A 23504-nucleotide genomic window follows, 5' to 3' on the forward strand; every position below is an offset into this window, starting at 1 on the left:
CTCACATTCACCGCAACTCCCTCAAGCTTCCAGCACTCACCTACACACTAGGTCAATTTACAGTGGCCATTTATCCTCCTGACTCACACATCTTTGGGATATGGAAGTAAACCAAGGCACATGTGGTTAGAGGGAGAACGTGCAAACTCCACACATGCAGCATCACAAAATCGGAGGTGTATGTGCAAAGTATCCAACTGTCGAGGCACAGTTCTCTTCACATCATCAGATCCACACTTAATACTATATGTTTGTGTAATCTCTACCTCTATCTGTAACACCAATGTACTATATTTTGCACCACATGCTGCCTGTTCCTTTCTTACAGCAAAGATCATAAAGATTGTAAATTTCGACAGCTCTTAGATTCCAATACCCCTCTGGATCTTTGCCTTCACTTTCCTCAGACCCCATCTCTCTCCCCAGTCCCAAACCCTGCTGTATTTTCAACATTCCTGATCACCCCCGCTCCCCCAGCCCCCCACCGATCCCCAGCGTTCAATCCTCTGCTGAGGTCTCCACGTCATTCTACCTGCATCCCCATCATAATTCATTCCAAGTGTAACATGACGATGAATTATCTTTCCAATGCCTCTGTGCCCATTTCTTTTGCCAGGATCATTCACACTAAACTGTGGACTCTTTCATCCATCTTCAGAATTCCCGATCCACCTGGAAAACTGTCTCCAGCCCAATACCCTATTAGATAGATAGATAGATCCTTTATTGTCATTCAGACCTTTCGGTCTGAACAAAATTATGTTGCCTGCAGTCATACACAGAATCAATAATAACAAAACATACAATAAACACAAATTAAACATCCACCACAGTGAGTTCACCAAGCACATCCTCACTGTGATGGAGGCAAAGTCTTAGTCTCCGTCTCTTCCCTCCTTGTTCTCCCTCTGCTCTGAGGCGATCGATCCAGGCCGAAGATGCCGCTCTCCAGTCCAGCGGACCTCCGTGGTGATGTCGCCGCGGCCGAAAGCCGGTACGCCGTCTCCAAGACGGCCCGCCACAGCATCAGCTCCGGGCCGCCGCCCCAGCTCCGGGCCACCACCCCCGCTCCAGGCCGCCGCCCCAGCTCCAGGTCCCGCAGTCTCCGCTCCGCTCCGGGCCGCCGCCCCAGCTCCAGGCCGCCGCCCCAGCTCTGGGTCCCGCAGTCTCCGCTCCAGGTCCCGCAGTCCCCACTCCGGGCCGCTGCCCCAGCTCCGGGTCCCGCAGTCTCAGCTCCGAGCCCCGCTGCATCAGCTCCAGGCCGCCGCCGAAAGCCAGAACGCCGCACCAGCAAGTCGGGCCACCGCTGTCTTAGCCCCGAAGACGGCCAGCCTCTCGTTGGTAAGTCCTGGCTGGCTCTGCCTCCGGAGCCTCGGGGTCGGTCGCAGGTTGGAGGCCGCCAGCTCCGCCATTAGGCTTCAGCGCAGACGGAGGCAGAGAAGGGGGATACGACACGAAAAAGTCGCATTCCCCCGAAGGAAGAGACAGAGAACATGTTTCACCCCCTCTAACACAACCCAACAAACTAAAACTTAACCAAAACAAGACAAAAAAAAAACAACAGAAAAAAGTAAAACAGACGGACTGCAGGCGAGCCGCAGCTGTTAACAGCACCGCCACTTCCGGACTAGATCAATCCATGTGTACATAACTAAAACTCTGATCTTGTTATCTTCCGGTTTGGCGGTCTTTCTATTTGCACAAAAAAAGGTTCGCAATAGCGCTACGATTTTTCACCAGTTCACTCGCTGTTCTCCTGTGCTGCAAGTGCACCAAGTTTTGTTCCGATCGGTTGAAAGTCGTAAAAGTTAGCGAGGTTTAAATATCTTAAAAACCGCGCGTGCACAGATCGATCTCTTCTCTTGCCAGTCAGCGCCGCACGGATTAGTCTGTTCCCCTGTCACTCCCCGGGATGGTCTGCCCCTTCCTGTGGCATCACATCTTTACTGGAGCTGAAGATGGCCAGCGGAGGTTTCCAACCGGACTTTCGGAGGGACCCGAAGCAGCCCAGCCCCAAGCAGCAGACCCACCCCAAGCAGCAGACCCACCCCAAGCAGCAGACCCGCCTCAAGCAGCAGCACCGCCCCAAGCAGCAGCCCCACCCCAAGCAGCAGCCCCGCCCAAAGCAGCACAGCATCAGAGACCTGACCCAGCCCAGCCCGGAGTCGGAGATGTCGCCGATGTCGCAAAGCGGAGACTCTGATCCTGGCGGAGGAAAACGACAAGTGACCAGCGCCCGCTGTGAGTCCCCATCGCACCGCCAATTCCGGCCACTACCCCTCTGGTCCCCCTTGCTGGCTCCTCCCCCCCTCCCCCGTGATGCCCCCCTCTCCCCCATGTCTCTTTGCGCACACACACCTACCCCCCTCACACACCCCGCTGCCCACACACACCCCGCCAACACCCCCTGCCCCCACAATCCCCCATAACCCCCCCCCCCTGACCCCACAAACCCCCCACCCCCACAACCCCCCCAACTCCTGTTAATCCTGATAATTCCCAATATTTATCACTTGGAATCTCATGCTAAATTATGAACTTTGGTGTCAGATGTGCCTTCTGAGAGGGTCCTGTGAATTCCCTTCAACAGAACTATATATTAATCTAAGATAGATACAAAAAGCAAGAGTTACTCAGTGGGTCAGACAGCATATCTGGAGAAAAGGAATAGGTGACGTTTCGGGTTCACGATACGATACGATGCGATAGAACTTTATTTATCCTAGGAAGGAAATTTTCAGACTCGACCTGATACATCACCTATTCCTTTTCTCCAGCGATGCTGTCTGACCCGCTGAGTTACTCCAGCTTTTAGTGTCTATCTTCGGTTTCAGATTCAGATTCAATCTTTTATTGTCATTGTGCAGTGTACAGTACAGAGACAACGAAATGCAGTTAGCATCTCACCCAGAAGAGCTTTAAACCAGCATTTGCAGTTCCTTTCTATATATTAACCAAGTGTGGAACAGTACAGCACGGGAACAGTCCCTTCGGCCCATAACATCTGGGTCTTTCTTATTTTTGCATTTGAGTTTTGTCAATCCTCTTGGTATATTGAATGTCATAATGTGTTGATGTAATGAAAGCTTTGATTTCTTCCCCACTGCTGCTGTGCTGTGCTATTCAGAATGGTTCCTGTTCTGATGTGTCGCAGTGCTTTCAAGAAGTGAAACGTCAAAGTAGAACTTTCAGCAAGTCTACTTAGTTGGAGTGGCAAATACAGGGAAACAATAAGATCATTAAAGACCGCAAATATGAAGAGAAATCTAAAGTAGCCAGTATCATTTTTATCCTGTGCACCACGCGTAATAGCGACGGATGATAACAGCAAGGAATAATTCAAGTCATGGAAAGTGTCAATTTTCTGTTTGAGATTTGGACACATTCGCTTGAGAGGGCTTGGATATGGGGAATAAGATATGTCATTGAATATCAATGTCAAATTACCCAAATATTATAGAACGCCTTTCACAACTTGAAGATATACCAACGTATTTTTGAAGATCGGTGAAATCTCTTGTGATGTAGGAAAGCAATTTGTATACCGCAAGATTCTAGTAATCAATCTATCTTTTGCTTGAAAGCCCTATCTCTAGTTGGCTGTGTCTTGCATAGATGAATAGCCATGTTAGAGATAGTTATGTGTCAACCACATTGCTATACTTTTGGAGTCAAATAAACCGACAGGATGACGGTGACAGATCTGCTTCTATGAAGCAGTCACTTCTTCGGGGAAACTTTTTCAAACAAAGGGTGGTGGGTGTATGCAATAAGCTGGCAGAGGAGGTAGTTGAGGCTAGGACTATCCCAACATTTAAGAAACAGTTAGACAGGTACATGGATTGGACAGGTTTGGAGGGATACGGACCAAATGCAGGCAGGGGGGACTAGTGTAGCTGGGACATGTTGGCCGGTGTGGGCAAGTTGGGCTGAAGGGCTGTATCACTCTATGACTCTATGACTCTAAGGACTTTATTGATATACATGGGTCTGTTATGATATTAGTTTCATTGTCCCTGTTGATGTGCTGACTTTATTAGAGATTTTGTTTAATTTTAATTCCCCAATTGCTGTGGTGGGATTTAACCTCTTGTCTCTGGGTCCATCCTTCTGGATTATTAATGCAATAGCTAATTTTAGTCATGTTCCCAGATGGATAAAGGAGATCAGGGAGAACTCTCCATTCGTTTTTGAGAGGGAACTTGGGGTTAACGCCTTTTCTGACAATGCGGTGGATACCATGGCCCTCTGTCTCATGGCTAGAACATAATTCCTTCTGTAATGTTCAATCTGCAGCAGAGCATGTGTGATATTTCACCTCCTGCCCTGACTGACTTCATTGTGCTCTGACTGAAATGTTCTCCTCCACGCAAAGGTCAGAGTCACTCAGGGTATTTTGTGTTAATCACCCCCAGATTACAACAGTGTTGTGCGTTAGCCACTGAAATGTGTGTGGGGGAGTACCATGCCAAATGTAATTAGAATGACATTCATCTGAACTGCTGACAGGAGTGTTGCTGGAAAGGCCAGCCTTTTGCTACCCATCAATACATCATTATGCATCTGACGTAATTACCTTACTGTAGGTGGCTGGAAAATCCATTGCACTTCCCCTCATTAGTATAGGGAGCTGATTTTGGATGATGCTTACAAACAGACACCTACAGTCATGTGGGGTCACCATGGCTTCCATTCAATTATGTTCTTCAGACTGGTCTAAAGAAGGGTCCCAACCCGAAACGTCACCAATCTGAAGAAGGGTCTCACTTGAAATATCACCCATTGCTTCTCTCCAGAGATACTGCCTGTCCCACTGAGTTAATCCATCTTTTTGCATCTATCTTTGGTATAAACCAGCATCTGCAGTTCCTTCCTACACTGTAAAATGAAGGAGTTGGTCATCCACTTAAGATAGTGGGCTGGCATCAGTGGTGCCAGAGTAGAGATTGCCCAGATATTTAAGATCCTAGGCGTGAACTTTGTCAACAATTTGTCTGGTGCAACCACATTGATGCTATGGCCAAGGAAGCACCCAAACACTTTACTTCCTCAGTAGACTAAGAGAATTTAGCATATCTCCATTGACTCTTACCAATTTCTTCAGATGCACCATAGAAAGCATTCTTTTGGGATGTGTCACAGTTCGGTTTGACAACTGCTTTAGCCAAGCGCACAAGAAATGAGAAAGTTGTGCATGTGGGACAGTACACCATGCAGACCCAACTTCCCACCATCAAATCCATCTACAATTCAGTCTACCTTAATAAGTTCACAAGGTTATAGGAGCAGAAATAGGCCATTCGGCCCATCAAGTCTACTCTCCATTCAATCATGGTGGATCTATCTTTCCCTCTCAACTACATTTCCTGCCTTCTCCCCATAACCTTTGACACCATTACTAATCAAGAACCCTTAAAAATCTCCAATGACTTGGCCCCTGTGGCAATGAATTCCATAGATTCACCACCCTCGACAAAATAAATTCTTTCTAATTTCCTTTCTAAAGGAATGTTTATTCTGAGGCCATACTTTCTGGTCCTAGACTCTTCCACTAGTGGAGACATCCTCTCCGCATTCACTCTATCCAGCCCTTTCACTATTTGGTGAGTTTCAATGAGGTCCCCCCCCCCCCATCGATCTAAACTCCGGCGAGAACAGGCCCAGTGCCTTCAAACGCTCATCATACGTTAGCCCTATCTTCCTAGAGATTACTCTTGTAAACCTCCTCTGGACCCAATCCAAATGCAGCACACCCCTCCCCAGATACTGGGCCTAAAACTGCTCACAATACTCCAAATGCTCTCTGGCCAGTGCTAATAAAGCCTCAGCATTTCATCCCTATTTTAATATTCTACCTTGGGAAACAGGCAACGTAACCAAGGATCACACACCCTAGATTGTTCTGGGTAAATCCCACGTGGCCACAGGGAGAAGCAGTGAACTCCATAGCTGCTGTGATTAGAAATGAACCAAGGTCATTGGAACTGTAAGACATGGTGTCCACTCTCTGCACCTGTATGTCACCCATACTGTTGCCACTTAGAATAAAGCACCATGCTGTGATGATGTGTCTGAAGAAGGGTCACGCCCCGAAATGCTGCCCATTGAGTCTGAAGAAGGGTCTCGACCCGAAACGTCGCCCATTCCTTCTCTCCAGAGATGCTGCCTCACCCACTGAATTACTCCAGCATGTTGTGTCTACATGGTGTGATGAATGCCTGGAGGCTTTAAATTTCTTATTTTGGTCTTTAAATAAGATGATTGTGTACCAAGGATTTGTAAAATTATCTTATTGTACCAGTAGTTTTGCTCTAATGTTTCCTGAGCAATTATCTTGCATTATAGAAAATAGGGTTATAAAAACAATTGTGCCAACTGGGAAAAGGGGGTTAAGGGGCAAGAGAATTTCAGACACGATAATAAAGTTATTTTTCCTGCAAGATTTTCAAAAATAAAGGTTTTCTTAATGGCTACAGTTTATCTTTGTTACTGCAAGTGAAAAATACTGAAGACTGCCTGTTGCATTGACTAGAGTATCACAGCACAGCTTTCGATCGAGGCGATTGTTTGTTCAGTTCATTGTTCACCAGCAGTTAAAGTGGCAGCTGTGTTCTACAATACAATACAATACAATACCAATACAATAACGTTTATTGTCATTTGAACCTCAAATGAAGTTCAAACAAAATTTTGTTTCTGCAGTCATACAACAAGAAAAAACAATTTTACAAGACACACGACCATCTCAATTCACACAAACATCCATCACAGTGAATCTCCTCCTCACTGTGATGGAAGGCAAAGTCTTGTATCTCCCCTGCTCTCCATCCTCTCCCGATGTTAAAACCCCTAGCGGGCGATGGCAAGTCCCGCGGCCATTAAGGCCGCGCCGGGGCGATGTAAGGCCCTGCTCCGCATCCTAATGTTGGAGCCCCTGGCGGGCGATGGCTAGTCCCGCGGCCGTTAATGCCGCGCCAGGCGATGTCAGGCCCCGCTCTGGGTCATTTTCAACCCCGCAATTCGGGCAGGAGAAGTTGCCATTGAGGGAGCTTCGAAAAGCGATCTCCCACCAGGGACCCGCGAGCTCCCGATGTCATCGTCCACCGGACCTGCGGCTGGAGACTCCTAGCTCCGGAGTCGGGTAGTCGGGTCGCAGCCGCGCCCACCACAGCTCTCCACGCTCCGAACTCGGCCAGCTCCGCGATGGTAAGTCCGCAGGCTCCGCGACTGGAGCCCCCAGGTTGTTCCGGTTGGAGGCCGTTCCACGGTGCTAGGCCCCAACGACAACGGAGACCCGGCAGGGAAAAGGTCAGGTCCCCCATACAGGGAAGAGATTTAAAAGTCCCAGCCCCCCACATATACACAGTTAAAAACAACATATAAACCACAACAAACTATACATTCAATGGGACAAAAATAAAAAAAAGACAGACGGACTGTAGGGGTCGCTGCCGCATGGCGCCGCCACTTTACGAGACAATTCTAACGAGGCAATGGTGATAGGTGACTGCCGGGAAGTTATAGGGACTGTTTTTTATCAAGACATTTTTTTCTGCTTGTCAATTCCCAAAGTAACCTATAAGTGGGTCTCCAGTTTCCGATTGGAATTGCATTATATCCATTTTAGCCCACATAATACAGCTTGTGTTCTCCAATTAAACAATCGCGCTATATCCAATTTGCATTATGGAGACACATATCAAAGCAGAACTACCTGTAATGTAATGTGTAGGAAGGAACTGCAGATGCTGGTTAAAACCAAAGATAGACACAAATTATTGTTATTAATATAAATCAATATACAGGGATCAAGGCAAATGAAGCAACAATAGATACTAAATGTTGAAGTAAGTCAAGTCGGGACAGGCAGCATCTCCGGAGAGAAGCAAATTGGAGGAACAGCACCTCATATTTTGCTTGGGGAACTTACAACCCTGTGGTATGAATATTGACTTCTCTAACTTCACATAACCCTTGCTTTCCCTCTCTCTCCATCCCTCCCCCACCCTTGTTCTCCAACTAGTTTAATTGTCCTGATTAAATCCTATAGATGGTATGCCTCATTGTCACCTTCCCCTCAGCCAACAATGATCCAGTCTACATTTTCCTTTGCCTCTTCCCCTTTGATCTCTAGTTTTCATATCTTATATTTCCATATCTCTATGTCACCCTCTCCCCTGAAGGGTTTCAACCCAAAACGTCACCCATGGCTTCTCTCCAGATGCTGAGTTACTCCAGCATTTTGTGTCTATCTTCGATGTAAACCAGCACTTGTCCTTTCTTAACCAAATCAAGCAATGGCAGGTAAGAGAAGATCAGGTACAAATCATTGTAATCTAAAGCATGGTGGAATAGTCAATGGGATTCAATATTTCACTCCTAATCTTACGCTCCTGGATCTGCTAGATGCATGATCTTAAACTTTCAGCAAATCATAATTCATGCCCTCAGATGTTTATTTTTTTTTTGTTCAACTTTGAGATTATAAATCTAAAGACAATAACACATTTTTTTGCACAGAGCTGAATGTTGCTGAAATCAATGGAAGGGGAAGTGACCTGAGTTTAAACAGCAACGTGAGTCTGCCTAATTTCCAGAGTAACACGGGCTACTCCGAGAGATCAGTGGCCAGCTGGGCAGTCTCCTTCGAACGGCTTCTACAAGACCCAGTTGGTGTGAAGTACTTCACAGTAAGTACTCACCACCCTTCATCAATAACCACCCAAGCCTATTATTACTCCATCTTTAACCATGCTTATAGTTACACCACCTCCTAACCAATCTTTCTTTGCCTCATTTTCTCCTTTGCATTATAGTTCCTTGAATTATCCTGGGTCTGTTTTCTCTATTAGAGATGTTGCACAACTGTACATTATTCTGGATGTTAGAGGGCTTGGGGTTTTTTGATTTGGGTGACCATTGTACCTGTTGAATTTTTAAGGCATTGCTGGCCAGCTTGGTCATGATTGACCAGATTTCAAACACTTGTGATGTGTGAATTTGTGACTTCTTATTGAACCATGGGCTTTAGTTTTAATACAGAGACATGGCTTGCTAGGCCAGTTTGAAGGACAGATGAATGTAGCTAATTTTGATGGGAAACTGATCAGAACTTTATAAGTGTGTCAGGTTTGAGTTGTCAACAGCAACACTCTTACTAATCCCATTTATTCATCACTAGGTAATCTAGAAACAAAACATTGAATTCACATTTTCAAATTGCACAGATAGAATTTGCTTCCTCTAGATTATATATCCAACTAACTATCTACATGGGGTAAGAAATATTCTGGAGTATTTTTGCATTATTATGAGTCATTCTTGACGCTAATCTGAGGGCTAAACATAGTGGTCACTGTGATAGTCCCAGCAAGAACTACAGTCTCATCTAATGGTAACTGACTGCCTCATTGCCTGTTCCATGAACCTCCCTTGGTTTTGAGTGCCTTGAAATATTATACCAACAATAAGAGGCTTTACGAGTAATAAAAGACTAAATGGGATGGTTCTTTACAAAATTGAATAATGAAAGTAAGTGTTGGTCTTTTAAAAGCTGAGGTTGGTTAATTCATATTTAGGAGGAATAAGACGGTGAGGTTAAACAGTTATTTTCTATCTGACTTCACAAAAACAAGACATGAAAAATTAATGAACATTTTAGAGAAAAAGCGAGCGAGGAACTTAAAACAATCCCGTGACAGAAGAATAGGGGTGGCACGATGGCACCATGGTAAAGTTGCTGCTTACAGTGTTAAAGCGCCAGAGATCCAAGTTCAATCACAACTACGGGTGCTGTTTGTTTATACGTTCTCCCCGTGAACGCGTGGGTTTTCTCCGAGATCTTCGGTATCCTCCCATACTCCAAAGACGTACAGGTTTGTAGATTAATTGGCTTGGTATAAATGTAAATTTCCCTAATATGTGTACGATAGTGTTAGTGTAAGCGGATCGCTGGTCGGTGTCGACTCGGTGGGCCGAATATCCTGCTTCCGCGCTGTATCTCTCAAACTAAAACTAAATATAAACGCATAAGAACCAGACGCAGGAGACCAGCTGGCTCTTCACATCCACTTCCCATTCAATGGTGGCTTTGCATCACTTGCTTGATTTCTTCTAGGTGTTCTGGTTAACTCCCACGTCCCAAAAGTGAGTGGGTTGGGAAGTTCAGAGGCTGCTGTAAACTGTTTCTTGTGTGTAGGTGAATGATAGAATCTGGAGGGAGCTGACAAAATGTGGGGGGGATGAAAACGTGGGGCAGTTGATGGTCAACGAGAACTGGATGGGCTGAACATTTCTATGTTCTACCTCTCTGTGATGATGACTTTAATGCCCTGTCACTCGACTCTTAGAACCTCCAATCTCAGTCTTGGATATGCTCATTCACTGAGCCACCACACATAGAGAATTCCAAACGATCTCTGACATCAGGGTGAAGAAATTGCTTCTCTTCTCAGTCCTGAATGTAATGCCAATGTTGAGATGGAGAAGGGAACATCCTATTAACCAGCATGACGGCCGATTTCATTCAGGTTTTCTTGTGAAGCTTTGAAATTATCTTGGAGAGGTTTGACATTGTTATCTAATTTCAAAGTTGAGTTTACTGACGTAGGTAGAGATCTGAACAAGAGGGGAATTGTGTGTTCTGTAGATCAGGCAGGAAAGTGGAGTTAAAGCCAAGATTAGATGTCATAATCTTGTAGTTTTTTAACTTTTAGAGAGACAGTGTGGAAACAGGCCCTCCAGCCCACCGAGTCCACACTGACCAGCGATCCCCACACACTAACACTATCCTACACATACTAGGGACAATTTACATTTATACCAAGCCAATTAACCTACAGACCTGTACATCTTTGGTGTGTGGGAGGAAACCGAAGATCTCGGAAAAACCCACGCAGGTCACGGGGAGAAGGTACACATTCCGTACAGATAGCATCCGTGGTCAGGATCGAACCCGGGTCTCTGGCGCTGTAAGGCAGAAGCTGTATTACTGCACCTCTGTGCAATGTTGACTGGTGGAGCAGGCTCGGGGGACCAAATGGTTACACCTACTCTTGTTTCTTATGTTCTTATGTTCCCAAAGTGCTTCATACCAAGGAAGTGCTGCTGAAGTACAGGCTCTGTAATAGTAAACGCACCAGCCAATTTGTGCCCTGAAAATCACCACAGGTAGCCATGTAATAACAAACAAATAACTTGCTGTTTGAAAATGTTGAATGTGGGACAATTGGCAGAGCACAAATATAACTCCTTTGATGCTAATCAAAATAGTGTCGTAGGTTCCTTTAGGTCTCTCAGAGTGTTTGTAAAACCTCAATTTAATATCTTAATACAGCAATCCCTCGAAACTGCATGAGAAAAAGCACAAGCTTTTGTGCTTAATTCTGTGGAGAAGGATATGAATGTGGGACGGTATGACAGATAGGCAATTATGTAAGCATTTGTGCACTGCCCTTGCCAGATGATATAAGGTAGACATTTGACTTAAGCAATGTTTTAAGATGATTCATAGTCATACAGCATGCAAACTAGGCCCTTTGGCCCAACCTACCCATGCAGACGAAGATGCCTCATCTAAGCACATCCCATTTGTCTGCAATTGATCCATTAACCTCTAAACATTTCCTATCTATGTAACCTCTCCAAATGTCTTTAAGATGGTGTTATTAAACCTGCCTAAATTACCTCCTCAGGTGGCTCATTCTATATACCTTCCACAACTGAGTGAAATCTTACTTTCAATATAAGGTTGATCACACATGTGGGTAACTGAACCAGGGGTCATGAATTTTAAATATATCCATTAAGTAAAATCTAGAAAAATGTATAGGAGAGCAAGTACAAAGATGTTGTTGCAGATTACACAAGAAGTTGCAGTAGAAGGCTCATATGGAGAAAGACTATAATTCCACAAATGGAGTTGTTACAAATTAGAACCATGACCAATAAATTAGTTGAAGTTGAAGTGAGTTTATTGTCATGTGTCCCTGATAGGACAATGACATTGAAATTGGTATTCATTGTCAAAAAACCTTGTACTTTCACCATATAACCATATAACAATTACAGCACGGAAACAGGCCGTCTCGACCCTTCTAGTCCATGCCAAACACTTACTCTCACCGAGTCCCATCTACCTGCACTCAGACCATAAGCCTCCATTCCTTTCCCGTCCATATACCTATCCAATTAATTTTTAAATGATAAAATCGAACCTGCCTCCACCATTTCCACTGGAAGCTCATTCCACACAGCTACCACTCTCTGAGTAAAGAAATTCCCCCTCATGTTACCCCTAAACTTTTGTCCCTTAATTCTCAAATCATGTCCTCTTGTTTGAATCTTCCCTGCTTTTAATGGAAAAAGCTTATCCACGTCAACTGTCTATCCCTCTCATAATTTTAAGGACCTCTATCAAGTCCCCCTTAACCTTCTGCACTCCAAAGAATAAAGACCTAACTTGTTCAAGCTTTCCCTGTAACTTAGGTGCTGAAACCCAGGCAACATTCTAGTAAATCTCCTCTGTACTCTATTTTGTTGACATCTTTCTTATAATTTGGCGACCAAAATTGTGCACCATACTCCAGAATAGTAAGATTAAACGAGAACTTACCAGTTTGAAGTTTGATCCTTATTTTATGAGGAGGAACGTTGAGGGACTACGTGAAGAACCCGCTTACGACGCATGCGTGTCATTCTTCAAAGCAGCGGTGTGGAATCACAGATAACTATAATGACTAAACATAGTAAGATTAGACAACAGATACCAGTTCAGACTATGATCAAGGGTGGGAGCGGAGGGCACGTAGTCCCTCAACGTTCCTCCTCATAAAATAAGGATCAAACTTCAAACTGGTAAGTTCTCGTTTAATCTTACTATTTTACTTCGGAGTCACGTGAGTGACTACGTGAAGATTTTAAAGCTCTGTGATTTCATGCCGTGGAACGAGTCCATGCTTCACATCTGCCTTGATTTTTGGGGAGAGTAGAGTTAACAACATTAGACATCAATACGATATTGAAATCCAACAGTAAAATTATGAACACCAATTATTGCCCCTATTTATGGGTCTATTATATTACAGAACTTAAATTTGTTTCTGTAAATGTTTCAGGTTCAATGACTGGTTTGTTATAAAGTCGTTGGAAAATTCCTCCATTGGCCATCCTGCTGTCTTGAGGATTTGGTCCATTGGTACGTCCAACTTCATAGCTGCTAATGTAGCTGCAGCCCTGGTGGAGTGAGATTTGAAATGCTAGTTCCCACTCCAGCCTATTTAGGACTTGTTTTAGCCATCCAGAGATGGTCTGGACTGTCACTGTTTTAAATAGCTGTTAGTAGCTGATTAAAGTGACATTCCTCCCCTCTGATGATCTTAGTATACTTCAAGTATGATAGTAAGTGTGTTATAATACAGAGACGACCATCTGTAAGGTAGACCCTGAATTCTGTTTTTTAGGCCTGCTGACCCCTGTCTGTTCTGTATGACTATTACACTGATGTAAACCATAAATTCCAGATGAATTAATCATGTTGTCCAACCTTGTTTTCTGTGGTGACTGGACCCTTGTGGCGTGACCAGGACCATCAGCATGCCTGTTTTCATAGTCAGTTCCCGTAGGAACAGAGCTGTAGCTGGAGACCAGTTTCTTAACATGGTCAGTACAATGCTCACATCCCATATTTGGGAGTACCTGGTTCTTGGGGACTAATTTTAAAATGCCCCTCATGAGTTTGTTTCCCAGGGTTTGTCCCAACAGAATGCCGCTCTGTACCTTCATTCCAGCATCTGCAGTTCCCTTTTGAACACCTTCAACAGGTATATTGACAGAGCACCTCTGGCGCAGTTGATGGCACTATGACTGAGCCTCTCATCGTAATGGAGGCTTGCCAGGAATTCCAGAACAGACGGGATGTTCATAGATCTGTGGGTGATGGTTGTTGTTGTGACAGTACTTCCCATTACTAGATGATACCAAGTACTGATGTTTAGGTGGACAGTCTGTGACCCGCTGAAATAATTCCGCATTCGGTCCGTCAGTCCCAGGTGTAGAAGAGGTGCTTTCAACTCTAAATAAATAGGTTAATATATAATAGTGACGGGTAACTCCCCTTGTTGCGGGAAGACCCAGTAAGTTAGGTCTATGATGGATGGTGATGTATGGTTCTGACCCATGTTGATATCACCCGTACCTCTGGTTGCGTAGGGCAATCAGGTATTATCAAAATTCGAGACGTGAAGTCTATAGTTTCTTCCTAAATAACCAACTGATGAGGCAAAAGGGAGGGATGCATAAATGATCCCCCAATCAGCGAAGATACATCTGAACCACTGCCCCAGGTTCTGGCTCCCAAGAACATAATTTGATAACTGGTAAGAGCATGGATGTGAATAGGTCGTTATCTGGTGTTCCATATCAGCTGTTCCAGCAATACATATTTTATCCAACATCCATACAGACTTTTTAGACTTAGCGTGACCTGTTGTCTACCACTAAATTCAGTTTTCCTGGTAGTTGGAAGCTGATATCCAATCTCTATCTGGATACGCTATTAATCCAGATTAATAGAGACAGTGACTCTAAGACTATTGCCTGCATCACAGAGTGGAGGTACCCGGTGAACTCACCGCGGCGGATGCCAGCCCGTGTCCATTGTGTGCTGCTAGTATTACATGTATGGCTGTAGGCAACAACATCTCGTTCAGCCCGAAAGGTCTGATTGACAAGATGGATTCAATTCAATTCAATTCAATTCACAAATATTGTTGGCCAGATAGTCACATGGTGTCGATATGTTTCTACCCATATGGTTGACATATGCTACCCCGGTGGTGTTGTCAATTTGTAGATTAACATACTGGTGTTATAACCCAAAACAATTTGACTTAAAGCCATGACTAGCTCTCACTTCCCCAGGTATATATGCCCAACGTTAGTAGTGATGCCTCCTGAGCATTCCATCTCCCCCACAGCTGGAGATGGAATTAGTAGCATCCCAATCCAAGGCCCATCAGTATGTGGTTCCATAGACGGATAACTGTGTTTGGTTGTTTCATAAGTCGGTCAGAATGACCCCCACATAATTTCTTGAGTGACGCGTGTAGCGCTCTGTACTATGATTATGTAAAGGTCCGATATCATGTGGCTGTCACACAGCCCCTAATGCCAATTATTCTACTACCAGTCTGATGGCTGGTTTAGTTCCCTGGAAGCCTCCATAAAGGCTGTACCCTTTCTTACGGCAAAGTTACTGCCATGTGAAGTGTGTTAACGGTGGATCGCAGATGATCTGTTGTGTTAAATACACCTGTGGGCACCTTCAATGAGTCCTATATAGCAAGCGTATTTTAATACCATGCTTGCCATGTAGTACCCTAGGATCAATCCCTTAGTTGCACCAAAGGTTCCCATTTGTAATGAATATAAAGTACGAAGTATTCAAATTAGTCAATCTAAGATGAAGTGGCAACCACCTCTAAATTATGAGAAGGATATTTAGGACACAAATCCCTGTGATTCATGTGGATGTCCTCCATAAGTCCTATAATATATGGGCACTGTAGTTCAGTATGCGCTTTAGTTGTTTCTTTCCCTGTAAGCATGAACATTCAGTTCGGTACATGCTGAACTGGAGGGTAATGGAATGAAGAATTCTAAGGTATACCCCTGTACTTCTGAATTTTAAGTGTCGGTAGAATAATTCTATGCATACAGATAGATCTGTTATCCACTACCAACCTCCCTGGTTCCTATTAGTAGGTTAGTTACTATTTCGGCATCCTCTGTGGTCGTTGAGGTGCCGGTGTCTGATGAGGGTAGCACATTTCTCAGGAAGTAGTTTTTAAGACGTTCCTTAATGTGTCCCAGAGTTCCCTCGATGTGAACATCTTTCCCTGTTAAGATAAGATGCCTCCAAATTTTAATATTGGAGGTTGGGAGGTTCCAGGTTTTCATCTGTTAGGACTTAGAACATTCTTTTGTTTCAATTCCCTGCCCTACCATGTTTAGGTTGATACTGGGAACATTCAGGTTTTGCAGTTCCCTGATGGTAAGTGTTTTCCCATAGGGTTTCCGCACCCTAAGTGTACTAGGGGTATGTTCTGCTCCCCTGTTCAAGTGGAGCCCAAACTTGACCCCCTATACTCCCCTCTGATGAGGGAGAACACTGTGCAGCCCTACAAGAGGTACCGCTGTGGGACTTACTAGCTGCCCCTCTGTGACTAGTCTCCATATCATGGAGCCTGCCACTTACATGCTCCAACAGCCGCTCCAGCTGGTCCCGATGCTCTCGGGCACCCAACCGGCTCCAATGCACATGATCACTGGCCATCGCGGCTGCTCCTGAAGCTGTTACTCCCGAGGCTGCTCCTGCTGCAGTTCCTGCAGCCACTCCATCCGGCTCCAATGCTCACGGGCAATGGCTGTCACGGCTGCTCCTGAAGCTGCTCCTGTTCCAGCTCCTGCAGCCAGCCCAGGATTGAATCTCGGTGTTCCCCTCTGATGAGTGAGAAACTCTGTGCCGCCTCACAAGGAGTACTGCTGTGGGGCTTATTAGTTGCCCACTGTGGCTTTGCCACTTTGGAGTATTTCCACTCTGCAGCCCCACAAGGGGTACTGCTCCTGCAGCCGGTCCAACCGGCTCCAATGCTCTCGGGCACTGGCCGCTCCCGGCTGCTTTTTATCCTGCATGCTGCAGCCGCTACAACCGACCTCGGTGCTCACGGGCACCGGCCGCTCACGGCTGCTTGTCATGCTGCAGCCGCTCCAACCGACCCCGGTGCTCACGGGCACTGGTCGCTCGCGGCTGCTTAATTTCTCCTGCAGCCGGTCCAACCGGCTCCAATGCTCTCGGGTACTGGCCGCTCCCGGCTGCTCTTTATCCTGCATGCTGCAGCCGCTACAACCGACCTCGGTGCTCACGGGCACCGGCCGCTCACGGATGCTTGTCATGCTGCAGCCGCTCCAACCGACCCCGGTGCTCACGGGCACCGGCCGTCACGGCTGCTGGTCATGCTGCAGCCGCTACAACCGACCCCGGTGCTCACGGGCACTGGTCGCTCGCGGCTGCTTGCCATCTCCTCCAGCCGCTCAAACCGACCCCCATGCACACGGGCACTGGTCGCTCGCGGCTGCTCCTCTCCCGACCGGCCGGGGCCGGCGCGGGAGCGAAGTCGGGAGCGAAATTGGGCACAGCTGTTCCCATTACGGGAGATCAGCGTGCCGTTTGCTGCTGCTGCTGCCGGCTGCCCGCAATTTTGCAGGTTCTCCCCCGCCAGCTTTCTCGCTCCTTCCAGCGCCTCGGACCCATGTATAGGTCCGTGGGGCTGTAGTCCGAGTCGTCGGAAATTACTGCTCCAGACATGCTCCACCGCTGTCGGCTTGCTCCTGGAGCTGAAGTCGGCTCCGGCTCCCGTTTTAAGGGAGATAGCAGGGACCCGGCCGTTGCTGGCTGCCTGCAGTTCTGCAGACTCTCCCCAGCCAGTTCTCATCAGCCTTCTGTAGAAAGAAAAAAGGTAAGTAAAAGAAACAACGTTCCCTCACCTTACTGTTGCAGGTTCAACCCCTGCCGTTTGGGAGGAACGTCCTTCCTCCAGCAATGACGAGTTCGAATGCGTGTAGCGTAATGACACGCATGCGTCGTAAGCGGGTTCTTCACGTAGTCACTCACGTGACTCCGAAGTAAAATTGACCTCACCAATGCCTTGTACAATTTTAACATTACATCCCAACTTCTATACTCAATGCTCTGATTTATTAAAGTCAGCACACCAAAAACTTTCTTTACCACCCTATCTACATGAGATTCCATCTTCAGGGAACTATGCACAGTTATTCCTAGATCCCTCTGTTCAACTGCATTCCTCAATTCGCTACCATTTACCATGTACATCCTATTTTGATTTGTCCTGCCAAGATGTAGCACCTTGCACTTATCAGCATTTAACTCCATCTGCCATCTTTCAGCCCACTCTTCCAAATGGCCTAAATCTCTCTGTAGACTTTGAAAATCTACTTCATTATCCACAACATCTTAGTATCATCTTACTAATCCAATTTACCACACCATCATCCTGATAATTGATGTATATGACAAACAACAGTGGACCCAACACAGATCCCTGAGGCACCCCACTAATCACCGGCCTCCAACCTGACAAACAGTTATCCACCATTACTCTCTGGTATCTCCCATTCAGCCACTATTGAATCCATCTTGCTACTCCACTATTAATACCCAACAATTGAACCTTCTTAACCAACCTTCCATGTGGAACCTTGTCAAAGGCCTTACTGAAGTTCATATAGACAGCATCCACCGTTTTACCCTCATCAATTTCCCTAGTAACCTCTTCAAAAAATTCAAGAAGATTAGTCAAACATGACCTTCCAGGCATAAATCCATGTTGACTGTTCCTAATCAGACCCTGTTTATCCAGATGATTATATATATTATCTCTAAGTATCCTTTCCATTAATTTGATAGTTCTTTTTTCTAAAGATATTCATCCATAGGAATTTGATGTTACTGGCAAGGCAATGGATTTATCATCCATTCCAAATTGCTTCCTGACTATTGTGGTTTGCAGGCCATTTTAACTGCATTGTTGTGAGCAGGAAGTCAAATATAGGCCAGGGCAATCGACAATGGTAAATATCCTTCCTCAACGATGTTAGTGAACGAAGTGGTTGTTTCAGCATTTTGGTTGCAATGTGATCATTTACAACTTATTTCAAATGTATTTAATTCCTTATTTTCAATGTGTGTTCGATTTTACCCTGAAAAATATATTGGGACATCCTGGAAATTTCTCTTGTGCTGATGTTAGGTTTGGAGGTAATTCTAACCTTAATCAGAAATTCTCTGAGTGCGCCCAAGCATGTCACTCGCCTGAATAATGAAGTACATGCAAATGGCCCTGGATTTCAAGGAGGGGATGAAGCCCTGGATGTAACATCCAACAGACGTTTTGCCTTATCTCAACATGGCAATCTGGAACTGAATCAGTCCTGGTATCTGCTTCGTGTAGGATCCATGTCCATCTGCACTTTGGTCAATAATGGACTGAGAATCTGATTTAATCAGAAATATAAATGTCCCCTTAAAATGTAACTTTTGAATCAATCTGTGGGCCCATTAATTATTGTTTATGCCACTGTCAAGCACCTTGGGATGCTTAGGGTGCTGGAAATAAGAAATACAAGATATTTCTCCGGTTGTTTGAAAGGGAGACAGGTTAATGAGATTAGCAGGTAGGTTGGGTGGATCTCCATTCTGGAATTGAGTTGCTCAATCTCATGAATGTTTCTCCTTTTCATATGTATTGTCCTCCCTTAGGAATTTTTAAAGAAAGAATTCAGCGCAGAAAACATATTGTTTTGGCAAGCCTGCGAACATTTCCAGCAGATCCCAGCAGAAAACTCCAAACAGGTAAGTGCATGCTGACTATACTTGGATAGGTAACGTTTCTGGTCGGGACCCTTCTTCAGACTTTTTCAGGATTTAGAGGGATAGGGGCTGAATGCATGAAAATGGGACCAGCACCAGCAATTCCTTGTATCTCCTCTTGACTACACTTGCTGTGTTTCTTTCCCTGTGTACTTGCATCTTTGTCCTCTTTCACTGTGAAGTTGCACATGTGACAAATAAAACACTATTGATTATTGACTTTTCTCCAGGGAGTTGAGTTAAGGATGGGAAAAGGTTCTCCAGATTAAGTATTCTCATCGAGCATTGTTTCCAGGCCTGAATAATGAAGTCCTCATTTTCAACACCCCATGACAAGAGATCTACAGCAAGGATCTTCCATCTCCTCTTGCCTGTTTCCCGTCACACAGACCACATGCAAATATTTTGTGTGGGTAGGGAGTCTATCCACTTCAAGGATTCTAAAACTTGAAGTCTAGAGGGCATAGCTTTAAGGTCAGAGGGGAGATATTTAAGAGGAACCTCAGGGACAGGTTTTTCCATTCAGAGGGTATCCCATATCTGGAACGAGCTGCCAAAGGAAGCTATAGAAGCAGATGCAATTACAACATACAAAAGACATTTGGAAAGATATATGGACAGGCATGATCTAGAGGGATATGGGCTGAATGCACGAAAATGGGACCAGCCCAAAACGCCAACTGGCTAAGAATGGACAAGGTAGGCTGAGGGTCCTGTTTCCATGTTGTATTGCTTCATGAGTCAATGCCCAGTTCTCATGGGAATGGTAGAGCTGTAGTATTTTATGTAGGTAGGAAGATAGGCACAAAATGCTGGAGCAACTAATTGGGTCAGGCAGCACCTCTGGAGAAAAGGAATAGGTGATGTTTCGGGTCGAAATCCTTCTTCGACCCGAAGTGTCACCTATTCCTTTTCCTTATAGATGCTGCCTAGCCTTCTAAATTACTCTAGGATTTTGTATCAATTTTTGGTGCAAACCAACATCTGCAGTTCCTTCTTACATATATTGATAGGTAGGAGTCTCAAATAAATCTGGCAACTCGATAGTCATAGAGTAACTGAAAAAGAATCCCGTGTGCACCAACTGAGATGCTGCACACCCAGGCAGTGATCCCAGTGGACAGGACAGTGGAATAGTTGACAGATTGGTTGCCTCGCAACACCATGGACCTGGGCTCAATCCTGACCTCCACAACCTTCTGTGTGGAGTTTGCTTGCTCTCCTTGTGGTCACAATGCGTTTCCTCCAGGTAGTCTGATTCCCCCCCACATCCCAAGGATGTGTGGATTAGTACAGGGAACTGATCAGAACATGACGAGTATAGATTGCAGGAAAGATTAGTGAAAGGATGTCAGCTACCAGAGGTCGATGGGCTGAATATGGCCTCTTTTTTTGCTATAAAGAAATATGGGTTAAGGAAACTCTAGTAATCGGGAGCTTTAGAAATCCAAGCTCTCAAATCATCATTTTTTTTGTAATTATCAACCTCTTTGTGGAGCCCTAAATCTCCCAGCGTCTCAACATGGCTTACCTTTTGGAAAATTAACTGATTCATCTTTTTCAAAACAAAGTGGATGATCCTAATCTTCCCCACGTTAAACTCCATCTGTTAAAGTGTGCTCCTTCACAACTTGCTGTTTGCGTCAAATCTGTTAACCTAACTTGATATCATCAGCAAACTGAGACACTCTCCCTACTCCTTCATCTATCAATGCTGTGGAAGAGTTGAAGCCCCAGTAATGCACCTCGGAGTCGCACAATGCAATTTGATTCCACATACTATCATCGGTCTCTTATCTTTTTCCTCCTAGCCAACTGCCTAATCAAATCAGTAGACTGGATTTATTCCAATTTTATCTTTTAAGTCCTGTAATTGGTTAACTAATCTAATGCTTCTTAAATAAAGGAGTGGCTCTGGCAATTTCTGATTGAGGATGGTTATTTCTTATATCAGAAGTTAAAAAGTCATGAGCAAAAACATTTAGAATGTGTTTATTTTTAATTCCTTGGTTTTAAAAGCATCAGTCTTGAATCCTTTCATTGATTTATTTTAGTTTACTGGGCATGTCTGTTCCGTTACCTTTTATGATTAATAACTAGACAAACTGCAGGAAGAACTTGGTAAGCAGGTGGACAGATGGTATTTCAAGTCTGGACCCTTCTTAGAACTGAAGGACTTGAGGGGAAATAGCTGATGGAAAAAGGGGGAGAGATTGGGGCAAGAGTAGTAAGATTATGGGGGTTGAATGTCTGACAACTGAGCTGGGGAAAGAGAAGGCTGGATATAGTCATCAGGACTGGGAGTCTTCTTCTTGCGTATGGCGTGCACAGCCTAAAGTTGGAGATTTGTTAGACTTGTTCTATTTGATCTAATTGGTTGTGCACGTCAGGTTGATTGCATTCGTCGAGACAGGGTGAAGGTTTCAATCTCCCACCCCATGGCTGGGAGTGATAGGTGGAGAATGCAAAATGATGCAGATGATGGAATCTGATAAGAAAGGAAGGTTGGGAATGGAACCGAAGGGAGGGAAGCTTGGTAGAAGGGAATGGGAAGGTGGAGACAAATAGGGGACCTGGAGTAGGGAAGGTGGGCGATGAACAGTTGGGGTAACTGGAGAAGGGGAGAAGGAGAGATGGAGGTGCGCGCGGGGGGGAGAGTTATGGAGAGACAAATGTGCCTGGTGGGGAGTGGTGGAGAACACTGGGTGGAAGAGAAAGAGAAGGGGATGGTTATCTATAATTGGAGAATTCAAAATGTATGCTGTTGGGTTGTAGGCTACCCAAGTGGCATATGAGATGCTGTTGTTCCAGTTTGCACATGGCCTCATTCTGGCATTGGAGGAGAACCGAGAGGTCGGTATGGGAATGGGAAGGAGAATTATTTTTTTCGCTAGCCCTGGCAGACAGGGCACAAGTGTTTAGTGAAGTAGTTAGCTAGTCTTTGCTTGAACTTACCAATGTAGAGGAGGCCACATTGTGAGCACTATAGTTGCGGTTGGAGGAGATGCATGTAAATCTTTCCCTAAACTGGAAGGGCTATTGGGATCCCCGGACAGAGGTGATGTAGGGATAGGTGTTGCACCTCCTGCAGTTGCAAGGGAGGGTGCCTGGGGAGGGAGAGAGGTGGGTGTGGAGGCTGGAGTGAACCGAGGAGTCACAGAAAGAGTGGGCTCTGCAGAAATCAGAAAGGGGTGAGGAGGGAAATATGTGCCTTGTGAGTGGGATGGTATTGGACTAGTTGGATATGTCAGAGAATGATGGTGGTGAGGTGAAAGTTAAGGACTAGGGGAACTCCATCCATATTCAGTCTGATGAAAGTGGGTGGGGGGTGGTCAGGAAGGGGCACGAGACCAGATCTGCGGGAAATGAAGGAAACAGGTGAGAGTTCCATCCGCAACAGCAGAAAATGGGGGGGGGGGGGGGGGGGGGAGGGGAACCATATTTCCTGAAGGAAGCGGGTAGGGGGAGAGGTCAGTGAGGGGTCGGTGCGGAGGCGCTCTGAGATATCCTGGCATGATTAAACCACATTTTGAGAGTAGATGCAATGTAAATGTAGAAACTATAAGGAAGGAATGGTGCTCTTGCAAGAGACCGGGTGGGAACAAATGTAGTCAAAGCACGATGGGAGTGAATGGGCTTGCTTTAGATATCTGTGGAAAATTAGGCCCTGCAATACAGACAGGAAGATTGAGGAAGGGGAAAGTGTTGTGAGAGATGGGATGTGAATTTTTCCCTGTGGCTATCACATTGTACAAGTCCTCCCCCATTCTGTCATGGGGTAGACTGACTCCTCCCCCCCACCCCCCCACCCCCCTCCTTTTTCAATCTTTGCGCATCCCCAATCCTGGAGTTTCCACTCATCACTTTAATTTCATGTTTCCTGTATCATCTTGTGTTGTATGACTGTTGGCAGACCAATTCCCCTTCCTAAATTAAGTTATATCATATTGTATCGTATTGTAACATATCATATCGAATGGAGGGCTGCACATTTGGAAGGGGTGAGATTGGTGGGGGTGAGGGGAGAATATCAGATTAATAATATTTTCTGATA

At 45.3% G+C, this 23504-nt stretch overlaps 1 protein-coding gene across 1 annotated transcript in view; it reads left to right on the forward strand.

The window, feature by feature from the left end:
* Positions 1-23504, forward strand: part of rgs14 (regulator of G protein signaling 14) — a 98851-nt gene that overhangs the window by 50365 nt on the left and 24982 nt on the right. Inside the window, exons 3-4 of the mRNA XM_033029958.1 lie at positions 8521-8690; positions 19340-19432. Coding sequence (XP_032885849.1) covers positions 8521-8690; positions 19340-19432 — 263 coding nt within the window. The remainder of the gene's footprint in view (positions 1-8520; positions 8691-19339; positions 19433-23504) is intronic.

Source organism: Amblyraja radiata, chromosome 11 (genome assembly GCF_010909765.2).
Source record: "Amblyraja radiata isolate CabotCenter1 chromosome 11, sAmbRad1.1.pri, whole genome shotgun sequence".
Lineage (NCBI taxonomy): Eukaryota > Metazoa > Chordata > Chondrichthyes > Rajiformes > Rajidae > Amblyraja > Amblyraja radiata.